This window comes from Crocodylus porosus, unplaced genomic scaffold (genome assembly GCF_001723895.1).
Source record: "Crocodylus porosus isolate Cpor-Errol unplaced genomic scaffold, CroPor_comp1, whole genome shotgun sequence".
Classification (NCBI taxonomy): domain Eukaryota; kingdom Metazoa; phylum Chordata; order Crocodylia; family Crocodylidae; genus Crocodylus; species Crocodylus porosus.
In genome coordinates this window covers 55,015,534-55,038,716 of record NW_017728951.1, presented here as the reverse complement: position 1 = coordinate 55,038,716, position 23,183 = coordinate 55,015,534, and the positions used below count along the sequence as shown (strand labels likewise).

At 38.4% G+C, this 23,183-nt stretch overlaps 1 protein-coding gene across 5 annotated transcripts in view; it reads left to right on the top strand.

The window, feature by feature from the left end:
• Window positions 1–23,183, top strand: part of PARG (poly(ADP-ribose) glycohydrolase) — a 139,257-nt gene that overhangs the window by 62,017 nt on the left and 54,057 nt on the right. For 4 of the 5 annotated variants that reach the window (XM_019555587.1, XM_019555586.1, XM_019555591.1 and 1 more), the window contains 4 exons: window positions 7–99; window positions 4,903–5,060; window positions 19,621–19,700; window positions 22,710–22,770. In XM_019555587.1, the coding sequence (XP_019411132.1) occupies window positions 7–99; window positions 4,903–5,060; window positions 19,621–19,700; window positions 22,710–22,770 (392 nt within the window). The remainder of the gene's footprint in view (window positions 1–6; window positions 100–4,902; window positions 5,061–19,620; window positions 19,701–22,709; window positions 22,771–23,183) is intronic. The other variant, XM_019555588.1, reaches the window with a different exon arrangement.

The following is a 23,183-nucleotide window of genomic DNA, read 5'->3' as shown; positions in this document are numbered from 1 at the left end:
TGATAGGTGCTTGAAGATGCAGAAGCTCAGCATTTGTTCCAGTCCATCCTGCCTGATATGGTGAAACTAGCACTCTGTCTCCCTACTATCTGCACCCAGGTAAGTAAACAGATCTAGGGAAATCACCTGTGTCAGGTTAATTCTCTATAAACTATAAGTAATGGCTGGAGTCCGAGTGAAGGCAGTAAAAACTAACTAAATAAGATATATTTAGGTATGCTGCGAAAAACATATTTATGTGCATCGTATTTAACTAGTCTGTAAAGTGCATATCTCTGCCCTGTGCCTGACTCGAGACTAACATAGCTAACCACCTTTCTCTCTGGGGTCAGAGTGCGAGGGCCCTGTTATGTTTCTTATTAAAGGCTTTAGTGGTTGTTCTACATCTAGCTGAGATTTAAGGAATAAAGAGGACAATACACATCCATAATGATATAAAAAAGTTTGAAAATTCACTGTCCCATTTCTGTACCATTTATCAAAATTCTATATATGCTGGAATAGCATGTTACTCTTACTGATGAGCATGAAGTGTTTATATTTTGAGAACTCCTGTTGTTTTAAAACATTTTAATGGATTTAAGTTCCTCTGGCTTTGATTGAAACCATCTTTAGAACTATTTTTAATCATAGCAATATTCTCCTAAGGCATTTTTACTAAGTAAAATACTTGATCATATTTGTATTTCTACAATATCTGTGAATATACTGTTCTTAATAAACTTTAACTTTTTATTTTATTGTAATAGCATCCAAACCTGCATACATTTGCTGGCTCATATAAAGCTGTGTTATGATTTACTTCTACTGAAGTCATTATGACTGCTCAGGTGACTAAAGACGACTTGTGCAAGTATGAATTTGCATGATTTTGTGAGCACCAGCATCTGGACTTATTTTTTTAAGTTTTTCAAAATAGGGCTTTTGTACAGAACAGGAAAGAACTGTTTCATATTTTAACTTATTATTTGTCTCCTAGGACTGAATATACAATAATTCTAGTTACTGAAGCAGTTTTACATGAAAGAAATTTATCTTCAGAAGTAAAAGTCCTAAAATGCAGTGACTCAGCTCACTTACTACAGTAGCTATTAGTCTGTTAAAAAGAAAAAACAACCCTGCAGTGTTTTGTTATGTTGCTGTAGCTATAATAGTGTTGTTAAATAAATCCGTTAGTATTATGGAAGAAACCCAGTGAAGGAAATTTGTACAGGCTTCTCTTGATGCACAGTTTAAAGGTATTTTGTTTTGTTTTGTTTGTTTTTGTTAAATCATCTAAAATTAAAAAATAGGCTTATAGGAAAGTAGGGCTGAAAGTCCAGTCCTCTGCTCAAGGTAGGATCATCCCTGACTAAACAATCCCAAAATAATAGTCTGTTAGTTTCACTTCAGTTCCTGAAATCTACAAGTTGCAGTAAGTCAATCTGATGTGCCGGCAAATAATTGTTTTTGTTCTAATGAAAATATAGAATTGAACAACGCACATTTTCTTCTAAAGTCAAATTATAAAATTATATGTGAAGGCCACTTTAGTTTCCTAATTTTAATGCAGGCCTGCCAAAAAATTAGTATACTCTCCCCCTCCCCTCAACCAACAGAAACAGAAGGGCAGTAGAAATGTGTTTTTTCCTCATGGTCTGCTTAAAAACTAACCTAAGATACCCAAGCTTTTAATGGAGAGAATATTAATCTTCTAATATTTTAGTAGAAATTCTTCCTGCAGAATGGAGGATGTCTTTCTTTTGTGTTATATAAACTGATATTTTTAATACTATTAATCTAATACTTTTTAGTTCTGCCAGTTTATTGTTTATGACAAATGTCTTGAAAAGGGTTAGTATTGCTGGAGCATATTGTAGTTAGTACTGGTTTGTTGTTCTAAATTAGTGTGTTAATTGTTACCAGAAGTGTTCCTGTTCAGTACTCTTGATGCACATTGTTGGTTGGTTGTTGTAAACCATGTGGCACACTCACTTCTGCAGAATCTAGGCTTTTGTTTTGGTGGAAAAGGTCCATTTTTCATTCTTATTGTCAGGAAACAAACATTGAAAGCACAGATAAGGATAAAGCATTTGTAGACAGCCAGAGGCAATACTTAAGAGGCCTGATAACAGCATGCACTCTAAGCATCAGCATTAGGTATTAAAATACTGATGCATTCAGTGGATGGAAAGGAAAATATGGTGGGGCAAAGCTCATGAGGACAGGAGCTGAGATTTTAATTAAAGGAAGGAAATGTACACTCAAAAGAGGTTAAACACAAAGCTTGAGGCAGGAGAGGAAGTTATGGAATTATTAAAACAAAGGAGAAATAAAGATGTTTCCAGCAGCGAATATATTTTTAAGTGGCACTAAATTTAACAATAAAATATGGAACATGGAATAACATGAGAAGTAAAAAAAAAAAAAAAAAAAAAGTGTAATTTTATATAAATGCTGTTCTAATAAACCTTGGTCTTTCTGTAAACCTCCAATTGGTCTGTTCAAACTGGATGTTGGTTTTGCAGTTTGTTTTAAGGAGAAAGTAGCTTCCTATAAAAAATGGCTACGTTCCTCCACTCTTAGACTTCCCCCTGCTTGTTGAAATGTCTTGTTGCCAAGTTTAGGGAGTGGGAAGTTAATGTAAATCTTCCTTTCACTTCTGCCATCTCTTTCAATATGCCTTGTACTGGTTCCCTTCTTTTCCATTAACCTGAAGTAATTCAGCCCTCAAGTTCTTATAACCATACTGGTGGAGTAGTTGTCCCATTTGTCTACTAGCTGGGGTTAAGACCAGCTTCTTCACTTACCTGAGAGAGACTGCCTTTTGCAAGGAACAGGAGGGGAGAAGGTACTCCTTTTCAGAGATGTTTCCATTAAATTTGTTGCTGCTTGGGAAAAAGTAATATTTATTATAAGTTGGAAATGCTTGCTATGTGATGTTTTCTCTGGATTTTGTAGTGTGTTATAAAAAGATGTGATTTATGATTGCTTATATAACCCAAGTGCTGAAGATTCTTCAGAATGTGTAACTCATGTTAATCTCTTGATGACAGCTCTGTGGTATCTTTTAAAAATTGTGTCCTGGCTAAATAATGTCCTTCCCACTATGCAAAACTATGAGCAGAAAACTTTGCAAAACATTATTTGTTCATTTACTAACATTACTCCAGTAAATCTAAAAGCAATATAGCTTTAGCGATCAGATTAGGATGATGAACTGTCTTTAGGTGCCACAAAAATTCTGATAGAGAAATGCTCCTTCAGAATAAGGATCAGGCTTTAGTTGAAGCTTTAGTTAAGACATGCTATGCTTTTTTTCCCCTTGGATAACTTGGAAATGGTGCCCAACTTTCACTTTTTTATGCCTGATATTTTGTTTGCTATTTTGGTCTTATAGAAGTGCATTTGGTTTATTTTTTTCTTCTTTAGATAGGTTATTCCACTCCAGCCAGCTCTTTTCTTCTGTAACCCTCAATCCTTGATTACTGTGCCATGGTTTTTATAATGTCAGTTTATAGAGAGTTGCAAATTCTTTGGGGGAAGGAATTCTTCAAACTTTAGTTCCTGCATGGAATGAGATTAAGGTGGAGCCTATGGCAGAAAATGCCATCAACAAAAAAATTCATTTTATCATACAGGTTGCTACTATTTATTGTTGTAAATAGGCTTTATACAACTGTCTCAGTTTATTTCTGTCAGTGCATTTAATTTCTGATCTTGTCTTACACCTCTTCTCTGCTTTTATAGTGCACTTCATGTGCTATAATTCTCTGGTTGCCCTTAGACTATTATCTGTACAGTCTGTATAATGAGTTTTCAGAATTTTATCAGTGATTTAAAGAAAAGAGAAAAGAAAATAAACTAAATCCCATGCCAGCCTTCTTCCCCATTCAACTTGACTTGGATTGTCTGTGGAATAGAAGGACTGTTTATGAACTAGATGAGTTCTATAGGTGGTAACAAAAAGGAAGACAACTTCTGATTGCACATTTATTTTATGATCAGTTTCTTAATAATAATATTTGCTATTATCAAGTCCTCTTTTATTTAAAGTATATTTACATTGCCTAATTGCTTAAAATGGAAAAAGTCATATTTATGCTTAAAGGTGGCTTGTATATACCATCTGCCTCTTACTTTTCATCTGTAAAAAGAGCATTGTTCTTTTTATCTAAGTTTTTAGACTGTTTTATATCCTGACTCCAGAATACAGCTGCTCAAGTGAAAGAGACTTGACTTTTTAAACCTTTAGTTTAAAAAAAAAGTTAAAAACAGAAGATGAAAGTACAACAGCGTGCTCCTGCCCCCAAGGGGCCAAGCACAAAACATTTGTTAGTAACAAAATACCTGTATAGCCAGAGATTAAAACCACCTTTCTTCCACCCTCCCCGCAACTGTCTTCATGGAGTTACATATTTAGGACTAGCCATCTTTGTTCTAGCTTGCAGAGTGCACCCTCAGTAACCTAGCAAAATGCAACTGGTCCACATATTGTTGTATGGAGAAGTGTCCATACTCAAATGAGACATGCATCCAGAGAGTATGAGTATGTATGTCTGTGTGTATATATGTGTGGCTTTTTCTTATTTTTACTTCGATTTTAAGATTGCCCAGGAATTGCTACGTTCCACTTATTTTCATCTGTTTTTCTCTGATAAGCTGTTCTTTGTTCCTTTTATTATATTGATTAGAAATCTGCAATTTATCAAACAAACCTTTTCCAAATCATCTTCGATAAACAGCTCTTGACTCTAATTACAAATGCTGATTTAAGGACCTACAAATGGCCCTAATTTACTCCGGCTCTAATTTAACAAATGTGATTTGGTACTCCTGTTTTTGAATTGCTAAACTAATTATTTTTCTTTCTCTCTCTCTCTCTCTATTTCTCTCTCTCATTTTTGTGTTCTCTTCTGGTAGCCAATACCTCTACTGAAACAAAAGATGAATCACTCCATCACAATGTCACAGGAGCAGATTGCTAGCTTTCTAGCCAACGCTTTTTTCTGCACATTTCCACGTCGCAATGCCAAGATGAAGTCTGAGTATTCTAGTTATCCAGACATTAACTTCAACAGGTATGGTGTTCTGGAATAAATGGAGCAGATGGCTCTTCAGAGAATTTATTTTTTTGTCGTTTAGGGAAGATGCCTGTTTTCCTTTCACATCATTAGGAGCCCATTATCCTTAATTCAGTAGTTAGGTTTATTTTCTAAAATTATAATGTGGGGGGGAACAGGAAGTAGTGATGTAATCAGGTTATCACTGAGGAATAAAAAAACAATCTTGCAGACAAAAATGTAATGGTTGATAAGGTAGACTTACCCTGTTCTACATGCATGCTTGCACTGTTTTAATTAAGACAGCATCCAACCAGAGTGGTCTTTCTTATAAGAGTGGCTTCTTTCAGCTCAGTTTGTGTTCCTAATTGACTTGAGTGAAAATTAAAGTCAGTCTGGCTTAAATCAAGTGGCACTCACCTTCTTGTGATGCAGGTAAACTGAACTGGTTTAATATCACAACTTAAAAGTTATATTGATAGAATTCTGAGTTTAGACAAGACAGTTATACAGATTGTGGTACCCAAGTTATTGTGCATATGCATGTGAACACTCACATGCACATATGCAGACATCCAAGCTGATTGCTCTTAGCATACTGATTTCAAGGTAAGGTTACTGGACAAGAGCACAAGAGGATTGTGGTGGGACATAAGGCACGTCCTTTAAGAAGCCATCAGATTTTGAAATCTTAGACATCGATCAATGTAAAAGCAGAAATCTGTTCATTTAATGGGATTTATATTAAAACTGGTGCAAGAAAGCTCTCAGGATTAGCAACCAAATCTCCTCACATGGAATTGTTTAGGTTTGCCCTTATTTATAATATTTTGTCATGGAATTTAAACTGTGGGAAAATGTGAGAGGCAAAGCCAAAATTTTCATTACTTAAAAGCATAATATAAATCAAGGAGGTAAATCAGTGTCAAGAGTAGAAGAACATTTTGAATTGGATGTTAAACTGCCAAATTGAATATATGTCCTTTCCTTTTCTCTGAAAGTTACACAGTAAAAGCAGAGCAATATAATGCTAATGGCTATCCAAAGAGATTATATTTTTAAACCGTTTAAAATATTAGGTCCTTGGCAGACTGCATGAGGTATGTAACCTCCTACCAGAGTTTCAGACAATGACTGTTTTGATAATTGGATAGAATATCTGAGTACAATCTTTGCTATAGTGTCTGCATCATTCTGGTCTGTTCCTCTTTGCTGTCTTTGACCCTTCAGTCTGAGACCATATAAATTCCTGCAGTGTTTCATCACTGCTGCATAAACTGTCTGAGAACCTCCTTTTCAAAAATAAATACATGCATATGTACATACAAAATGCCAATATGTTGGGCAGAACTTTGCCCCTTTTGCACATATGCAAAAATATTCCTCTTCTTGGGGCTTACAGTTTCCCTGTTGATTTTTACAAAACACATTTTATCTTACATTTTGCTTTTAATATCTTTTTGCTATCCCAGCCTGGACCATCACTAATTTTTTTCTGTATCTCATTTGCGATTGTGATGAGCATTTGGGAAAGGTGTCTTGTATGGAAGAATACGGACCTGACCTAGAATAAGACAGGAAGGGTAAATGAATGTGATAGAGGTATGAGGGACTGATGTAATAAGAGATGAGGAGAAAATGATAAAAAACAATTGAAGGAATGTGAGGTGGATGAATGGGCAGTGGAGAAAATGATACATAAGGGTAACATTTTCTACCTCAGTCTTTTAATGTATTCTGTTGTTGTCATTCTGAAATGAAAGGTGTGAAAAAGGAAAGGATGGAGTAATCTCTGATTGTTCCCACAATTTCTCCTCATTTCCCAGTTATTCAATGGAGAAAAGAGACAAGAAAAGACAAGAAAATGAATGACTTTTTCTCAGCTATTAGTTTTCTTCTGATACAATGGTAGAATTTACCTCAGTTTGTTATAAAATTTGGAAATACAAACAGGCATTCATTACCTGGCTACATATGCGCAAAATGTACTAGACAGACCCTGAAATCATAATTTATGCAACTGCTATAACAGCCCACTTCACTGTAAAGAAATAGAAGCTTTTTTTTCCCTGCTGGCTTTTGGGAAAGACCTATTCTTCCTACAGCATTATAATCCACAGTTGCATCCAGCTCTAAAATTACTGTTTCAAAATAATTTGTCTTCTGTATAACTGTGGATGAAATACTTATTTCTCTGGGCTGCAAAAATTCATCTAGTGCAGACCTTTAATGAAGCACAGTAACTGTGTGAAGGGTGGCAATTTTTGTGTATGCTTTTTAATAACAAATTCCTTATTCCTTAATGAAACTCAGGTTCATTAAGTTATATCCACATAAGACATTTTTCTTCTTTCCAAAACTTTGACTGAGAAATAAAATCTGTAGCTTGTTTGTGTAATAAATACAAGCATGCAAGCATTTTACTACTAGGGTGTGCTTAATTTCATACAGTGTTCATATTCCCAGTTTTATTATATGTTACTGTATCCTATCAGGGAGGGACTAGATATACATATGTTCAATGGTAGTTTAAAAAAAACCTGTAGAATAATAAGTCATGTATTTTTTCACTTGTGTTACCTTGGAGCCTGCTTCTCTGTTTTGTTGAACATCCTTTTATTTAATTAACATTTTTGATAGCTAAGGTCTCATTTCATGGCAATTTTGTGTTTTAAATGGGAAGAACAGGACTTTGAAACAAAAGTGAATATCATCTGCTCTTTAGCTATGTGAAATTCACCTTTATGTCACACTGTAGGATAAACCAGTGGTGCTCAACCTTTTGGCCCCACAGGCCAGATGAATGGCCATGGAGCCCATCCGTGGGCTGGACTGGGCCCTGGGGCCCGGCATCGCCCTTTCTCTGACTGACTTGGCAGGATTGGTTGCCTGTGGGGGCAGGGAGTGGCCAGTATCGCTCCTTCCCATCCCCTGCGTGCTGAGATTGGGTCCTAGAGGACTGGCACCTCTCCCTCCCACCTTCTGCATAGTGGGATTTGGGCATCAGGAAGCCAGCATCACCCCCCTTCTCACAAGGATTGGGCCATGGGAAGAGCAACACTGCCTGCTTCTCACCATGATTGCTCCCTCTTACACCAGGATTAGGCTCTGGGATGCTGGCACTGCCCTTCTTGCACCTGGATTGGGTCCCAGACTGTGACTCTAGTTTGACAGCTGCTGTTAACTAAGGTACAATTGCTCATTTTCCTGTCTCTCTTTTACAAGAGACTAAGTGCATTAGAGGCATGACTTCCTTCCCTCTCCCCTTGTATAATAGCTCAGCTCATAAAAGTTCAAGTTCTTTTCAAATTTAAAAATAACATGCACAGCAATATAAACCTAGTGGATTTCCTAGTGCAAATGTTAGCGGGGAAAATAAAACTGTATGCACAACACATAACTGTTAGAGTGCACATCAATAATAGTGGCAATATAAAATATTCTACTGCCAGTATGTAGACTAAGTTAATTCCTTCAGCCTTGTCAACCAAGATCTTTAATCTATTTTTTCTTAGCAATTGGAAATAAGAAAACTTGTGTTAGTTAAGATGTATGCGTCTTTTATGGAATTTCTTAATATAGGTAAGGAAATGGACAAACTGTACAGTACATTTATTCAAGGGAATAGAAATCTAATTTAGTAGTAATGCAATTATCTCGTACCATAAACAATATGAGTTTTGCAGCATTAATGAGTATTCTCTGTGGAGTAAATTATCCAGTGTATTTGCAGTAACTTGTTTAGGGATTAGGGATATATGTTGTTTATATAAAAAGTGCTTCCAGTTGCATCCCAAACAACTAAATATTGCTTTGAAGTAGTTTAAGATAGCAGTTGTGAATTCTAACCAAGTTTACTGGGAATAGAAATAATTATAAAGTAGTGTCTAATGTTCTGTACCACTTTCAAATGGGCATGTGCATTTGAATTCCAAACTACCAAATGAGAAGCCTTATATTTTAGCATTATTTGTAGAGCATATTTAAAGAATGGGGTACAGGCAACTTGGTTCAGTGTTTAAAACAGAATACTGAGGTTTGAATTCAAGTTACGGTTCTTTTATTAACTCATTGTATGGCCACAGATATATCATTTCATTCAACTATTTCAAGCATCCATAACTTTTGGGTGCCTTTCTGAGGATTTAAGGCCTAATTTTTGGTAGTACTGCACTTCCATAGATGACTTCAACATCTGAGGTACCCAAGACTCAAAAATATCACTATTAATGTGTTTTTTTAAAAGCCACACATGCTTTTTTTGTTCCAAATTATTTACTCAATGTGGTCAAAAATCTAGAGAGCAGATACCCATCTGTTTCTCCACCCTCCCAGTTTTTGTGTACATGTAGTAAATTTGATACCTAAAGGAAGAGAGAGTACTATTTGTAATTGTTGCTCAGTTTTTTTTACATATTCACATACAAATCAGAGTGAAAAGTATCTATTTTATTTAAAGTTAAATTTACAGTTAAGACCACACTTTGTACAATGTGGTATTTTGTCTGAGTTCGTGTCCTGACGTTATTTGATACCTGTAACAATTAATAGTTTGCAGTAAGTAAGAAAAGAAATTGTCTGTGAGGTTAAACGTTTGAAGCACAGTGCATTTCTTTTGATGCTGGGGGAATTCAAAACCTCTCAACTACTTTTCTGTTATATAAAATGGAAGGCATGTTTTAATGTAGAAAGGTAGGATTTGCTTAATTTACAGTACCTTATCTACTTTTTTTGCAGTGCCTAGTGTGTCTCACTTTTGCATAAGGCTGCTCTGAGGTTTCCTGATCAGAATACACAAAATCTGACTAGATAGTTGCATTTCCCTTGGAATTAATGCCAGATTGGTTATTCTTATTGATTATTCTTCATACCCATTAAGGAAAGATGTCTCTCTCTTCCCAAATTAGCATATGAATTTTTCTAATTTGGACCTTAAAAATCCTCAGTCGGTAGATTTGAAAATCTTATACTAAAAGAGCTTTCATCATCATTAGTCCGTATGAGCTGACTTTTAGACAAAAGTGTATTCAGTAGAACTTAAACGTACATTAGGTCACAGTTGAGGATTGTAAGCCTGCCATCACTGCGACCATAAGCAGTACAACCTGTACTGGTCAACACTGAGTGCTGGATGGTGGTTAAATAACCTGTCAACCTCAGGAAGTGCCAATGGCTTCAGGTGGATGAGTGCCTGAGGAGGATAGTAGAATCTTTGATGGAGGAAATGCTGTCAAAAGCCAGATGAGCATAATCATGCAGTGATTTTGCCAAGGGTATTCACACAGGGCAGATTGGGCTCTTGAGCCATGGCTGGCAACCAATCTAGGAGTGGAGCCTTGAAAGGCAGGCAGATGAAAGACCTCCTCTGTACTGGCAACTCCTGCAGCATAGCTGGTTCCAAAAGTACTGACTTCTGTCCTTTATTTGGAGCAAACCAGTGAATCCAAGAGGGGTACGCTGATACAGGGGAAAAGCAGTATCTCCATATCAACTGCCCAGGTTGTTGCAGGTGGGGATGCTCTATCCTTGCTGGCAGCATGGACCCAACACAGAAGGTGGCAGTTATGGGTCATAAGCTGTCACTTGATTGGTGTAGAAGAGGGCACCATGGATCACCTTTGATGGTAGAAGGAACTGGTCAGCTACCACCCCTCCTAATGCTGGTTAGCCCCCAGATAGTTAGGTGCTGACCCACCACAGTCTGTCTTCCTCATTGGCTGCATGGGGCTAGACCAAAAGCCAAAAGTAGACAGAAACCTCGCACCTGCCAAAAACAAGCAACTAAGAACTTTATGGCTCAGAACATCAGGTCCATGTGTCCTAGCTTGACGGACTGTGACAACCTACAGTACACAAACAGCATACGGACATCAGTCTTGATTGACCGTGGGCTATACAAACTCAACATTGACATTGCAGCACTCCAGGAAACAAGATTTGCAGATGCTGTTTCTGTCCAAGAGGCCATTTATACCTTTTTTTACAAGGTAAAAGCACTGAAGAAAATCATCTGCATGCCGTCGGTTTTGCTGTGTGTAACAAGTTGGTTAAGCTTATAGAAATACCTATTAGGAAGTCAGAGCACATCATCTCACTTAAACTACAGGCTACCATCAGTTTCGTGAACATCATCAGTGCTTATGCATCAACACTGAAGAGAAGGATACATTTTATGACACTGCACCAAGTTGTCAAAGGAATGCCATCAACTGAGTGATTTTCTTCTTGGAGACTTCAGTGCAAGGGTCTGTTCAGACGGCCCATGGCCAGATTGCCTAGAACATTTTGGCTTCGGCAAAATGAATGAAAACAGCCAATGGCTTCTTGAATTCTGTGTCCAAAACCAACTGTTCATTAACAATTCATATTTTGCTGGGAAAGATTGCTACAAAGTGTCATGGTGACATCCACGATCAGGCCACTGGCACCAACTAGACCTTGTTATTGTTAAGAGGAAAGACCTACTTTCAGTGCAGAAGACCTGCATGTTCCACAGTGCTGACTGACACTGACCACTCCCTGATCATTAGCAAAGTGAAGATTACAGCCGAGGAACTACATAGAGCAAAACCTAGGAGCAGAATTCCTATCACTGACACCAAGAACCAGAGGAAGTGCCAACAGTTTGTGAAGGCTTTTGAACGCAGCATATTTGAGAGAGAAGGCAGAAGTTTGAAAAGGTTTAATTAAGAACTGCAATCTATGAAACAGCTAAAGCTACATTTGGGGAAAAAGATATCATCCAATAAGGACTGGTTCAAAGAAAATGCAGAAGAACTATTACCTCTCATCAGCATCAAGAACACAGCCTATCTGGAACACAATAAGAAGCCAACAGTCAGCACCAAAGTGAGACTTCGATGTGCAAATAATGAGGTACAGAGAGCAACCAGATGCTGTACAAATCAGTACTGGACTAAGCTCTGTGAAGCCTTAGACACAGGAAACCTAAAAGTCATATACGAAGGTCTGAAGAAAGCTCTAGGCCCTACTGTCAACAAAGTTGCTCTTCTCAAATCACGCAGCAGTGAAGCCATTACAAATGGAAGGAAGCAGATGTCTTGTTGGGTTGAACACTACTCAGAGCTATACTCACAAGAAAGAAACATCACCAGCGAATCAATGGACCAAATACCAACTCTACAGGTCGTGCTGGAGTTGTACGTGGAGCCCACTGTAGAAGAGCTAAGTAAGGCCATTGTTTTCATCATCAAGGGGCAAGGCTCCTGGAAAAGATGGCATCCCAGCAGAAATTCTCAGGTGCGGAAAGAAAGCCATATCTTCATCAGCTGCTACTCAAATGCTGGAAAGAGGATGAGGTACCACAAGACACCATCACATTGTATAAAATAAAGATGATACGGGCAACTGCCACAACTACAGAGGTATCTTGCTACTAAGTATAGCAGGAAAAGCTTTTGGAAGGGCCATCTGGGTGTGCCTGTAACAGCTGGTGAGTCATCTCTACCCTGAATCTTAGTGTGGATTCAGGGCTAGAAGATCAACCATAGACATGATATTTTCCCTGAATCAACTTCAAGAAAAGTGTAGAGAGCAAAATTGACCATTGTATATAGCCTTCATGGATCTAACCAAAGCATTTGACACCGTTAGCAGGGCAGGCCTATTTGCAGTCCTAGAAAATATAGGATGCCCACCAATCCTGTTAAGTCTCTTATACATTTCTCCCATGACGACATGAAAGCAACTGTTCAGTTTGATGGGTTCACCTTGGACAGCTTTTATATTTCCATGGAATTCCAGAAGGAAAATAGGCAAAACTGTATGCTTCCAAGAGAAGAGCAACTTCACAAGAAAGCTAATAATTCTACACACACATTTAATCTAGCTGCAATAATCTTAGCTTAATTGTTATATGTTGTGAAATGGGACATTAATTTTTCCCCATTGGAGCTTTGTGCAGTGGGCTGTCTGTATTTCCCACTGACATCAGTAAAAATTGAAGGTGCTTACTATCTTAATGGGTAAGGCTCTTAATACCTTACGGGGGTTGAGATCAGTCTTTAGTACATACAAGCATAATGATTTACGTCAAATAACTTAAAGCTTTAAATTCCATAACTGTGAAAACTAAGATGCTTGTTCCATGTAATTCTTAGAGTTGGTCAGCATGTAAATTATAGTGATATTCTACTTGTAGATTAGTATTATTCTTCTGCTGTTTTTTTTAATTGAAAAAGTGATTAAATAGCCATGTAAATACAAAGTTTTGTATTATAGCCAAACAGTTATAGAAACCAGTTGTGTTCTTTCCTCTTGAAAATGTAAGAGGAATGTTCATAATGGACAGTTCATGTACTTACTCTTTGTGCAGAAGAGATTTGGCTAAGTTATTTTTAAAATCCAAGAAATGGTGGGGAAGGAATCTAAATTCCAGGCATCAAGGTTGCATACAGACATTCGGAGAGGTTAGATTTCATTAAAAATGACCACTTGATCTAACCTAGTTTGTCCAGCTGCAGACCTGACACTTGTTAAGTGGCTCTACATGCAAACTTTACCAAGTTCAGGATAGTTAGATTGGTCTAAAAATAGCCAATCTGACCTAAGTTGTGTACTTCCAAGGCAGTCTAACTTAGCTCAGGTCTGGTGAGACCGATCTAACTGACCCTGTTCCTGGGGAGAGAGCCCCCTATCTCCCAAGACACCTTCACAGATCCTGTGAGCCCTCATGAACCCATCAAACCCTCCCAGGCCCTAGCCACACCCCTCTCCCTGTGAACTCCACCTGCCCTCCCAACTCCCCCCCCCTCCCCACATATCCTGCCTCCCCTCCCTCATGAGCCTGATTTCCCCACCCATCCTGACTTACCTTAGATTGGTTGGCTATTTTAAATGCCATCTAACCTCCCCAAATATCTGTATGTAGCCCAAGTTGAGGCATTTGGGAAATAACTTAAACAATATTCATAAGTGCATTTTGAATTGGTGCTGCTGTTTGTTCACCTGTCAACTAGGGTATATACATTACTTGTAAAATCAGGAAAATGTATATATAAGTAATTAAAAAAACTGGAAACTTGTAATCACCTTGATAATATTTTAATATTTTCCAGTGTAGAATCACTGTTTTAGGGGAAAAAAATTAGAATAAGACTGATTTGATCTTTTTCCCATCATTTAATAGTGAAATTTTGTAAAATACTCCCAACACCTATCATCATGCCTGTGTGTATTGTTCATCAGATTGCATATGTTCTGTTATGCTCCAATATACTAATGTCTTACATGGTTTTTATATGATTTTTGATGTATCAAGTATAGGATTTATATTCAAGACAAATGTGTTAAAACAGTTGAAGATTAAGTTGGAAAGAACATTTGGCAGGTGATATTAATTAAATATATTTTATGTATTGCACACACAAGTCTACTTGCTTGTGTTAAATATCTCTGACCTTTTCTTTAGCTTCTTCCTTGGTTCCTCAGAATACCTGAATATCTATTTAAAGGTCTGGAATTTGATTAGCGTTGCTACTACATTTGCTTAGAAATCAGAAGGTCAGAGATAAATTTGGCATTACCTCCATGGTCAGCTCTGTGAGCTTTTTGCATCTGTCTCTCTACTAAATTGAAGCAGCTGTACAGCTGTTAGAATATCTTGTACAGACTAGAAGTGGCTTACAATATGTAGTTGCAAGTAATTTATCAATTACTTGAATTTAAAATGTGTCTTGTAGTGCTTGGTGTTTGATTTGCAGTGAGCTTTATTGGATGAATTCTTAAAATTTGAATTCATGCTTTTTTATTTGGATTGCCCTATCAGTAAGTTGATTATCTGCATTCTATTCAGAATTTTTTTTTGTGATCTTGTCTTTTGGGGCTGAAGAATGATTTCAGTTAATAACAGGGGTGCACCCATATATTGGTTGGCTATCAGATTGGCATTGATAAAAGGAGAAATGACATTACCAACTATCAGCTTTTTTTGATCATTGTAGTTGATAATTATAGTGTGCCCAGAGCACCCTGGCAAGTGTAGTTCAGTCTGCGACTGCCATCAGCCCAAGCCTGTGGCAAACTACAGGTCCCGGCAAGGATGGAGAGGGGGCACCAGGGGGCAGTCAAATTGCTCTGCTCAGCAACAAAAGGAGCGTTACCAGCTTCTGATGCTATAGCTGCTGCCATGACAATGCAGCACTTGCAGCAGGGGCCTGAGTGCTGGGGCTGCTGTGGAGACATTGGGCTGCGTGTGGGTCGGGTAAGGCACGGCATGACGGACATTCCACTCAGCTGGTCACTGGGTGCCTTCGCAAAAGCAGTTTCTCCCTGGAGGCCATAGAAGCTCAGCTGCATGGGGCCTGCCAGCACTGAGGCAGCAACATGCTTTGGGGCTCTAACTGTGCCTGGCACCACAGTCTCTGCGAAGATCTGCCCTGCCTGCCCAGGACAGCAGCAAAGGCTGTGTGGGCAGTGGGGCTGCAGGTAGGAGCCACAGGCAAGAGAACAACATGTATGGGAATAAGGTGACCATTGTCTTCTTCCTCAAGGGCAGGAGCAGACAGGAGGCAGCTCCTAGTCCATGGGTTGCTTGATGTGATGTTTTGAGTTGCTTTGCAGAGCTCTAAGTAAAAAAGATTTATTTATGTCAGTAGTTTAAAATGCCTTGCACTGTTGCTAAATATCAGTTATCGGGTTGGCATAGGCTGATATGGTTGGTTAATCATCAGCTATTGGTATCTGCCAAGTAAATCTTTATTGGTGCACCCCTGGTTAATGTTTGCATCGTGCCCTCATACAACCTATTTTTTTAGGCTACTAACAAATATTTTTGTTGAGGGATCAGCTGTGTCGGGATGCGCCCTGGCACAGCTGATCCAGTTGATTGGCAGGTACAGATATCACCCAGGGCCTGTGTCCCACAGAATTCGTCTACCACACTGAGACTTCTGGGGCCAGATCCTGGAGGATGACAGCCCCAGGCACCTGGCTCTGACCTAGGGCACACATCTGCAAATGTGCAGCAGGAAACTCCATGGCTAGGGACAGACATTACGTTAACTGGTTTAAGTGATCAGAAACTGGTTTAAACCTGTAACAGAACAGATATTCAGGCACATAAACCAGTTTTAAAGTGACCGAAACCAGTTTCAGATAAACCTGATTAAATGTAGTATCAGACTTAACTGATTTGGCTCAAACCAGCTTATTCACTGTCTATCCCAGACCAGTTCCTGATTTAATTTAAATGAGTCCCCCAGCATTCCTGCATGGTCTTTGGGCTGGATGCTCGGCTCCAGCCCAGCAGGGGCCGTCCCTCTGCTCCCTAGTTGGAGCAGGAACATGTGGGGTTGGGCATCTGGCCAAAGAGGGGTTTCATTCCCCGCTCGCTGTCCTACCAGCAGGGACCTGAGCCGGGTCTGCCAGGCACCCCCACTCCCTCTTGCTGCGGCAGTTGCAGGATGGCAGTGTTGCACAAGGGGCTGTTCGAGCTCCTGGAGGCTAAGTTCCAATTTGGTCCCCAGAAGTGAGTCACACCATGAGCCACAGAGACAAAGCCTTTATTGCTTGCAAGCAGGTCGGCCTGGAGTCATGAGACTCAGATCAAAGCCGACCCCAAGTGCTGGTCCTTCATTACTTATATATCCTGTTACAGAGTACTGGAATCTTCCTTTAGCGCGTGTGTACTTTAGGCCAACATAGTTACAAGACTTGGGACTTTCTAACTATGAGTCAGCAGGGCGGGAGAGAAACAAGTAGCGGATGCCTCTTAAGATATGGCAGGGTAAGAAAGACAAGTTAGCGGATGCCTCTTAAGATATGGCAGGGTAAGAAGAACAAGTTGCCGATGCTTCTCCAGATATGCTCTTGTGGAATGACTAAGCGTAAAAGCAAACAGTTTTTGCCCCTGCTTATTCTGCAGCATGGCCCCTAAGAGGGCAGGGAGGGGAGCTTCCAGGGCCAGCTCGGAGGTGGCGGTGGGCCCTGAGTCTGACAGCTGCTACTGCTATGCCCTCTGCCTAGTGCAGCACCCAGGGCTGCAGTCTGCCACGCTGCGCTGCTGGGGTGGGGAAGCTTCTGTTCCATGCGTGGAGCTCCAGCTTCAGCTCCCAGATGCCTTGGAAGGCGGAAGGTGCTAGAGTGAGAGGCTTCAGTCTAGGAGCTGCTGCCAGAGTTCCACGCAAGGGACGCAAGCCATGGGGCTGAAGCTCCCCGCTCCACTCCAGCAGACTCATTGCTAATCAGAATGCATTGGGCCATGTGTCCATTTAGTCTGGAGAAGAGAAGACCGAGGGGGGATTTTAATAGCAGCCTTCAACTGCCTGAAGGGTGGTTGCAAAGAGGATGGAGCTAGACTTTTCTAAGTGGTGGCAGATGACAGAACAAGGAGCAATGATCTCAAGTTGCAGCAAGGGAAGTTTAGGTTGGATGTTAGGAAGAACCCTCTCAGAGGGTAGTGAAGCACTGAAATGGGTTACCCAGAGAGGTTGTGGAATCCTTAGAGGTTTTTAAAACCTGGTTAGATAAAACCTTGGCTGGGATGATACAGTTGAGGACGGTACTGTTTTGAAAATGTATTTGCATAAATTTCCTAACCAGGGAAGGCTCTTCTGTTAGAATAACCAAAAAAGAAAGAAGCAATTCACCTTTGCTTCACCTTTGTGCTTGATTTTTGTCTCAATTTCCCCAGTCTTTGCTATTGAAGTCTTGGTCTTTTCCAGAACAGAAACTACCTATTATACCAAATCATATGCTGTCTTTTTACATAGACAGCCTTTCACTAGAGATTTGGCAGAGATTGAGAAGGATTTAAGATCTAAACTAAAATCTTGCTTAATTTAAAGAGACAATAAGTGAGTGTATTTTTAACTCTGTATAAATTTAACCACATGTAGGGTACACTTAAAAATAAACAGTAAATAAAATGTCACAAGTAAATTGTTATTTTCCTTTTTTATATTTTTTCTTTTTCTCTTTTTCTTTCTGACAAAAACCTTTCTCTCAGACCTAATTTAGTTTGGTTTAATTTGCACCTATTTTACTTAATTTCTGTTTTGGCTCTGTAAGCACTGTACTTTGTTAACACCTGTAGTTAACTACTTTTTAAAGTGACTATACAGTAAAATAGGTTTAGAGACTTCTTTTGTCTTTTTCTAACTAATGTCCTGAACTGAAAAAGAGGTAATATTAATTTGTTCAGCGTCTAATATTGCTTCTTCACATAAGTTTTTGTGTAAGCCTGGGGTTTTTTGTTGTTGTTTTTATGTGTTGTTTATTAATATGAAAAAAATGTAATCCATTTGTTTTCTACAAAGCCTGCTTCACCTGAAGGCGTTTTGCTTTTAAAGTCAAGTTGCCTTTGTGGTATATAGAAACAGATGAATAACATTGTCACTTCTTTCTAAGTTAACTTTGCTACACTTAAAAAATGGTTTTCAAAAATAGATTTAAACCCCAAGGATTTCTACTGTATCAGACATCTTTTAGTGAACGTATTACTTGAGGCATATTGCAGGGGCTTTTTGGAAACTATTTTTCCCTCCAGACAAATTCCATTACATCTTACCAATAACCGTGCTGTATCATTTTGTAGGAAACCAAATTAAGCAATACAAGTGCAGGTTACTGGAAGATGGATGATTCAGTAAAAAAAAAATTTTAGTTAACATTTTAAAAGAAGCTGTTAACTTAAAGACAAACATACAGAAGTTTCCCTTTAATACTTAGATTTTTACAAATGAGTTTCAGAATGTCAGTAGACCCCTGTTAAATTTAAAATGGGGTTTGTGAGATTGTCTGTAATTTTCTTTTTTATATTGAAGTATGGCTAGTAGTGTCTTTCTCATGCAATCAAATTTATAAGGAGTAATATAGTTAAATTATTTTCAGCCCAAAATGAATTGCCAACATGTAGCTGGATAAGTTCTTTGAGTGGTGTTTAGAAAGTTTGGAGTATTAGAGTTGGAGCTTTTTACTTCTAGGTAACTGATTCCAATCCAGTCGAGTTCCCCCCCAAAAACAGACCTTTAAATACCATTTTCAAGCCAAAAGTAACAAAATGTGGAAGACCTTTCATTCTTGCTCCTTGGTACACACCTCTTCTGTGGATAGTTTCTAGTTTCCAAAGCTGTCAATCCTGAGAATTTGATACACATTAAATTAATGAAAGATTTTGAAATGAAAAAAAAATTAAGAGTAATAACAGTGCAAACTTTTCTTGCCATTCTCTACTTTGGTACTTCAACTTGGAAATAAAAAAAGGACTATAGGAACATAAAACTAGAAAAGTCCCACTGGCTCATTGAGTTCTGTCTGCTTCAATTCAGATTGTAGTTGTGTTAGACCAATGTGATTCTCGACCAAAGATGTGTGGCAGGCTTACAGTGTCACAATGGGTTTCTTTGGGAGACTTTCTTCTCTTCATCCTGCCCCTCTTCACAGCCTGAGTTTTATGAAGCTGAAATTGTTTTCAATCAAAGTGCATAACAACTATTAATTGAAATTTATTCCTGTTATTTTCAAGTCTGATCAGATTGGTGTTACTAAAAGTTAGTGTGCCACTGACATTTCTTTAACAGCTTTTATATCTTTTATTTTTTTTATTATTATTATTCAGGTTGTTTGAAGGACGGTCTCCCAGAAAACCTGAGAAACTTAAAACCCTTTTCTGCTACTTTAGAAGAGTCACGGAAAAAAGTAAATCCTCTCATTACTTCACTAGATCTTTTTTTAGTGCTATGAAAAGTGTAGTTTCATTGGTTAGAAAGCAGACGCATATGAAGAATATGTATCAAATGCAAAAAAAACCCAACAACGGTAGTACAAAATTGTGATGGATATTTTTAGCACAGAAAGTGAGACATTGAAAATATGACCCTTTGTTGTATCATTGAAAATATGACCCTTTGTTGTATCATTTTTTTCCTCATTATATTTTCTGTACAATTGTGATTTTGCATTTTTCATGAAAATCATTAAATTAAGTGTATTCACAAAAAATGCTATTTGCGATGAAATACCAGAATATAGCTGCTTGCTGGGGCCTTCCTCAGCAATTAGCCATATCATGGAAAATAGGGGCATTGAGGGTGGAGGGAGGGGACATATGTGGAGGACCAAATAGCTTCTCTCCTCCCTTCCCCAATGCCAGGGCTATCTGTCAAGCCAGCCTCCAAGTGCCCCCAACCCCCTGCACCACAGTTTTCCTGCCTGGTGCAACTAAACCTAGCCCTAAACCTGCCCCTTCTGCCAATCATGGGGTGGGGGGCACACCACAATTTGGGCATGGAAATCTGGAACCCCACCATGTTTGGGCCATGGTACTAGCAAGCTGGTCCCGGGATTTAAAACAGGCCCTGGTTATGTATATCTATCCTTTTGGTGTGGTGATTAATGATTTGATGAGGCTAGCATACCCCATTTGTATGCAAAATTTTTCTGTTCTTAAAGGTCTGTTTTAGAAAATATTTTTCTTCACACTTTGAAATTGCATTTTCCTTCGTGATTAACTCCATACATATCAGAAATTTGTGTGTGCATCTTTTCTTAAAGTCATCTTAAAACTGTCCAGGTACAATACAGTTCTAATATTATAAAAGCCTAGGTCTGTCTGTCTGTCCCTAACACTTTATTTGCGCTCCGATTGGTTGATGGTAACAGCCAGTCAGAGTGCTCCAAGCATGTGGGAGCACTGCCACAATTCCAAAACCATGCCGAGGGCTGGACAGGGGCTGTGGGAGCCGGGGCCAGCAGCGCTGGTCTCTGCTCCCCCACCCCGCTCCCTGCAAGCAGCACCGAGGACCGGACAGGGGGTGGGGGTCCTGCAGCGCTGGCCTCAGCTCTCCCACCCACCTTCCTGAAGAGGCAGAACGGTGGCAGCATGGGGCATTAGATGGTGGCACACCATTCTTGACAGGCAGTTGGCTAGTATCTTTTATAAATGCCTTGAATATTTGGTTAAAAAATTCCTATTTTGCTCGACACAATCTCATTTTGGTGCTATCATTGTTCCATTCTGCCTTTTGTCTTAGCCATCAAACTCTTACTAATGTCAGTAGAAATCATTCGCCTATATTCACCAAAGAAGTATCATCCATGCATCTGACTTAGATGCATGTACCTTACTACATTTTTACACTTAAATAAAAATGTCTTCTTGCAAACTGGTTTTCTACAACCTTCTTGTTCTAAATGCAGCTGCCCTGTACCTTTGTGCATATGAAAGCAGCTGAAATTGCATGTTGTAAAATGGGTATATTGAATTTTAATATTATCATTTCAAATTAATAATTGAAATTCTTGAATTAGTACTTTGTTGTACTTTCACAAAGACCTTCCTCTGTGTTTTTTAGTATGAATTAATAAGGCTAGAAATAGGCCTAGAAATTAGTGTACATATTCCCTAACTATTTTATAATAAATGCTGATTTTGTTCCTTGTAAGGGAATACTTCAGAGCACACATAAACCAAAAGTTTTGTACTCGGGGGTGAATATTTAATTTGTCAAACGTTGTCTTGCTGTTATGGGGAAATATTTCATTAATACGAGGTACATCTTCTAAAAGAAAAAACGAACAAACTTTCTAAGACTTTTTTTAAGTTGTAGGAGTATTTAAAACTTCCTAGAAGATGGATCATTTTCTTCAGACACTTTGCTTTTTACCTTTCAACATTAGTTTTGGCAACTAATAATGCAAATTCATTATAAAAGTAGTTATACATTGTAGCAGAGAAAGTGAAAAATTTCTGAGGGAATAAAATAGTCCCAAAGGATATTTTTTATAAATATGATCCTACTGTATTGTCTCTGATATTGCTCAGTCTATCAAAGTTTTTTCCACAGGAGTAATAGGGATCCTGTATCTTATTCTGTACAAAGAATGCTCTGAATAAAAAAAAAATGGCTCTTAGTAATACTTAAAACTTTTTTTGCTGTTTCTTCTCTTGCAATTGAATTTTATTGGAAGGAAATAAAAGAAAACCACATAATTAGAAGTCTTGTCCTGCAAGACCTTACTCCAAATGACTTCTTTTTTTTCTCTTGAGGGTTGAGTCTTTCCATTTTTGTCTGTTATATGCTCCACGGCAGCTCTCTTTCAAAGCTATGAGCACAGCATCTTTTTAATCAGCCAGAGCAGCTGAAATGTTAAACTGTCTGTTGCTTCCACAACCTTTCCATCCAGCCACAAGCTGAGTACTTTTTATGAACAACCTCCTGACCTGATGACTTAGAACAGTGGACCATATTCCATCTGAAGCCTTATTGTTACAAATGGCAGCACATTCTGCCCTAGCGATGCTTAAAGCTTAGATAGTTTTTCAGTAAATATTCTATGTGCTTTCCTTTTTTCGTATGAAACTTAAAAAGAAAAATAACACTCGAATTAGGAATCGGTTTATATAACTGCGCCCACACTGTTTTTCTTAGTTGTTGTTTAACAAATATAAAATGAAGGTAGAATACGCGGTGAAATTTTCATTCTGTGTCGCACTTTTCCATTTGAGTACTGGTGCTGTCAGCGTAAGAATCGAATTTAGTCTTGAGGAAAATTTGATATTCTTTTATTTGCAATGGTTTACAATATTTCCAAATAAGAATCACATCTGTGTAACTTTTATTCATGAATAATTTTAAATGGTAACTTTTTAGAACTTGAAGCTTCCAGTGGATAATATGTATTTATCTGGGTGTGATTTGCTTATAGAACCCACTGGATTGGTGACATTTACAAGGCAGAGTCTCCAAGAGTTTCCAGATTGGGAAAAGTAAGTCAAACATATTTCACCATGAGAAATTGTTTTATTTAGCTTTGTCTAACTTCCATTAAAGCCATAGACTCCCAGTGACTTTATTGAGAATTGGATTCGGCCCTTAATCATTACAAAGAGCAACGCTTTGTATGGGGCTTTTAATTATGATTTTTATTAATTGAATTTGGGGGAAAATTGGTTTTACAGCGGCCAGAAGTAATTTGGGATTTTTTCCCCCTCTTCAGTTATGGGAGTTTTCCAGATTACAACATTAATGTTCAGGCAGTTTTCAGTCTTCTATAGAACAAAATTTTCAACTTCTAATTGCCAAAATTTGTAAAAAAAATTAAAATAAATTGTGTTGCTCTTTTTTAGGATATGCTGCAGAATTCTCCTAACTCGATGACTGCAGTATCCAACAATCCCCA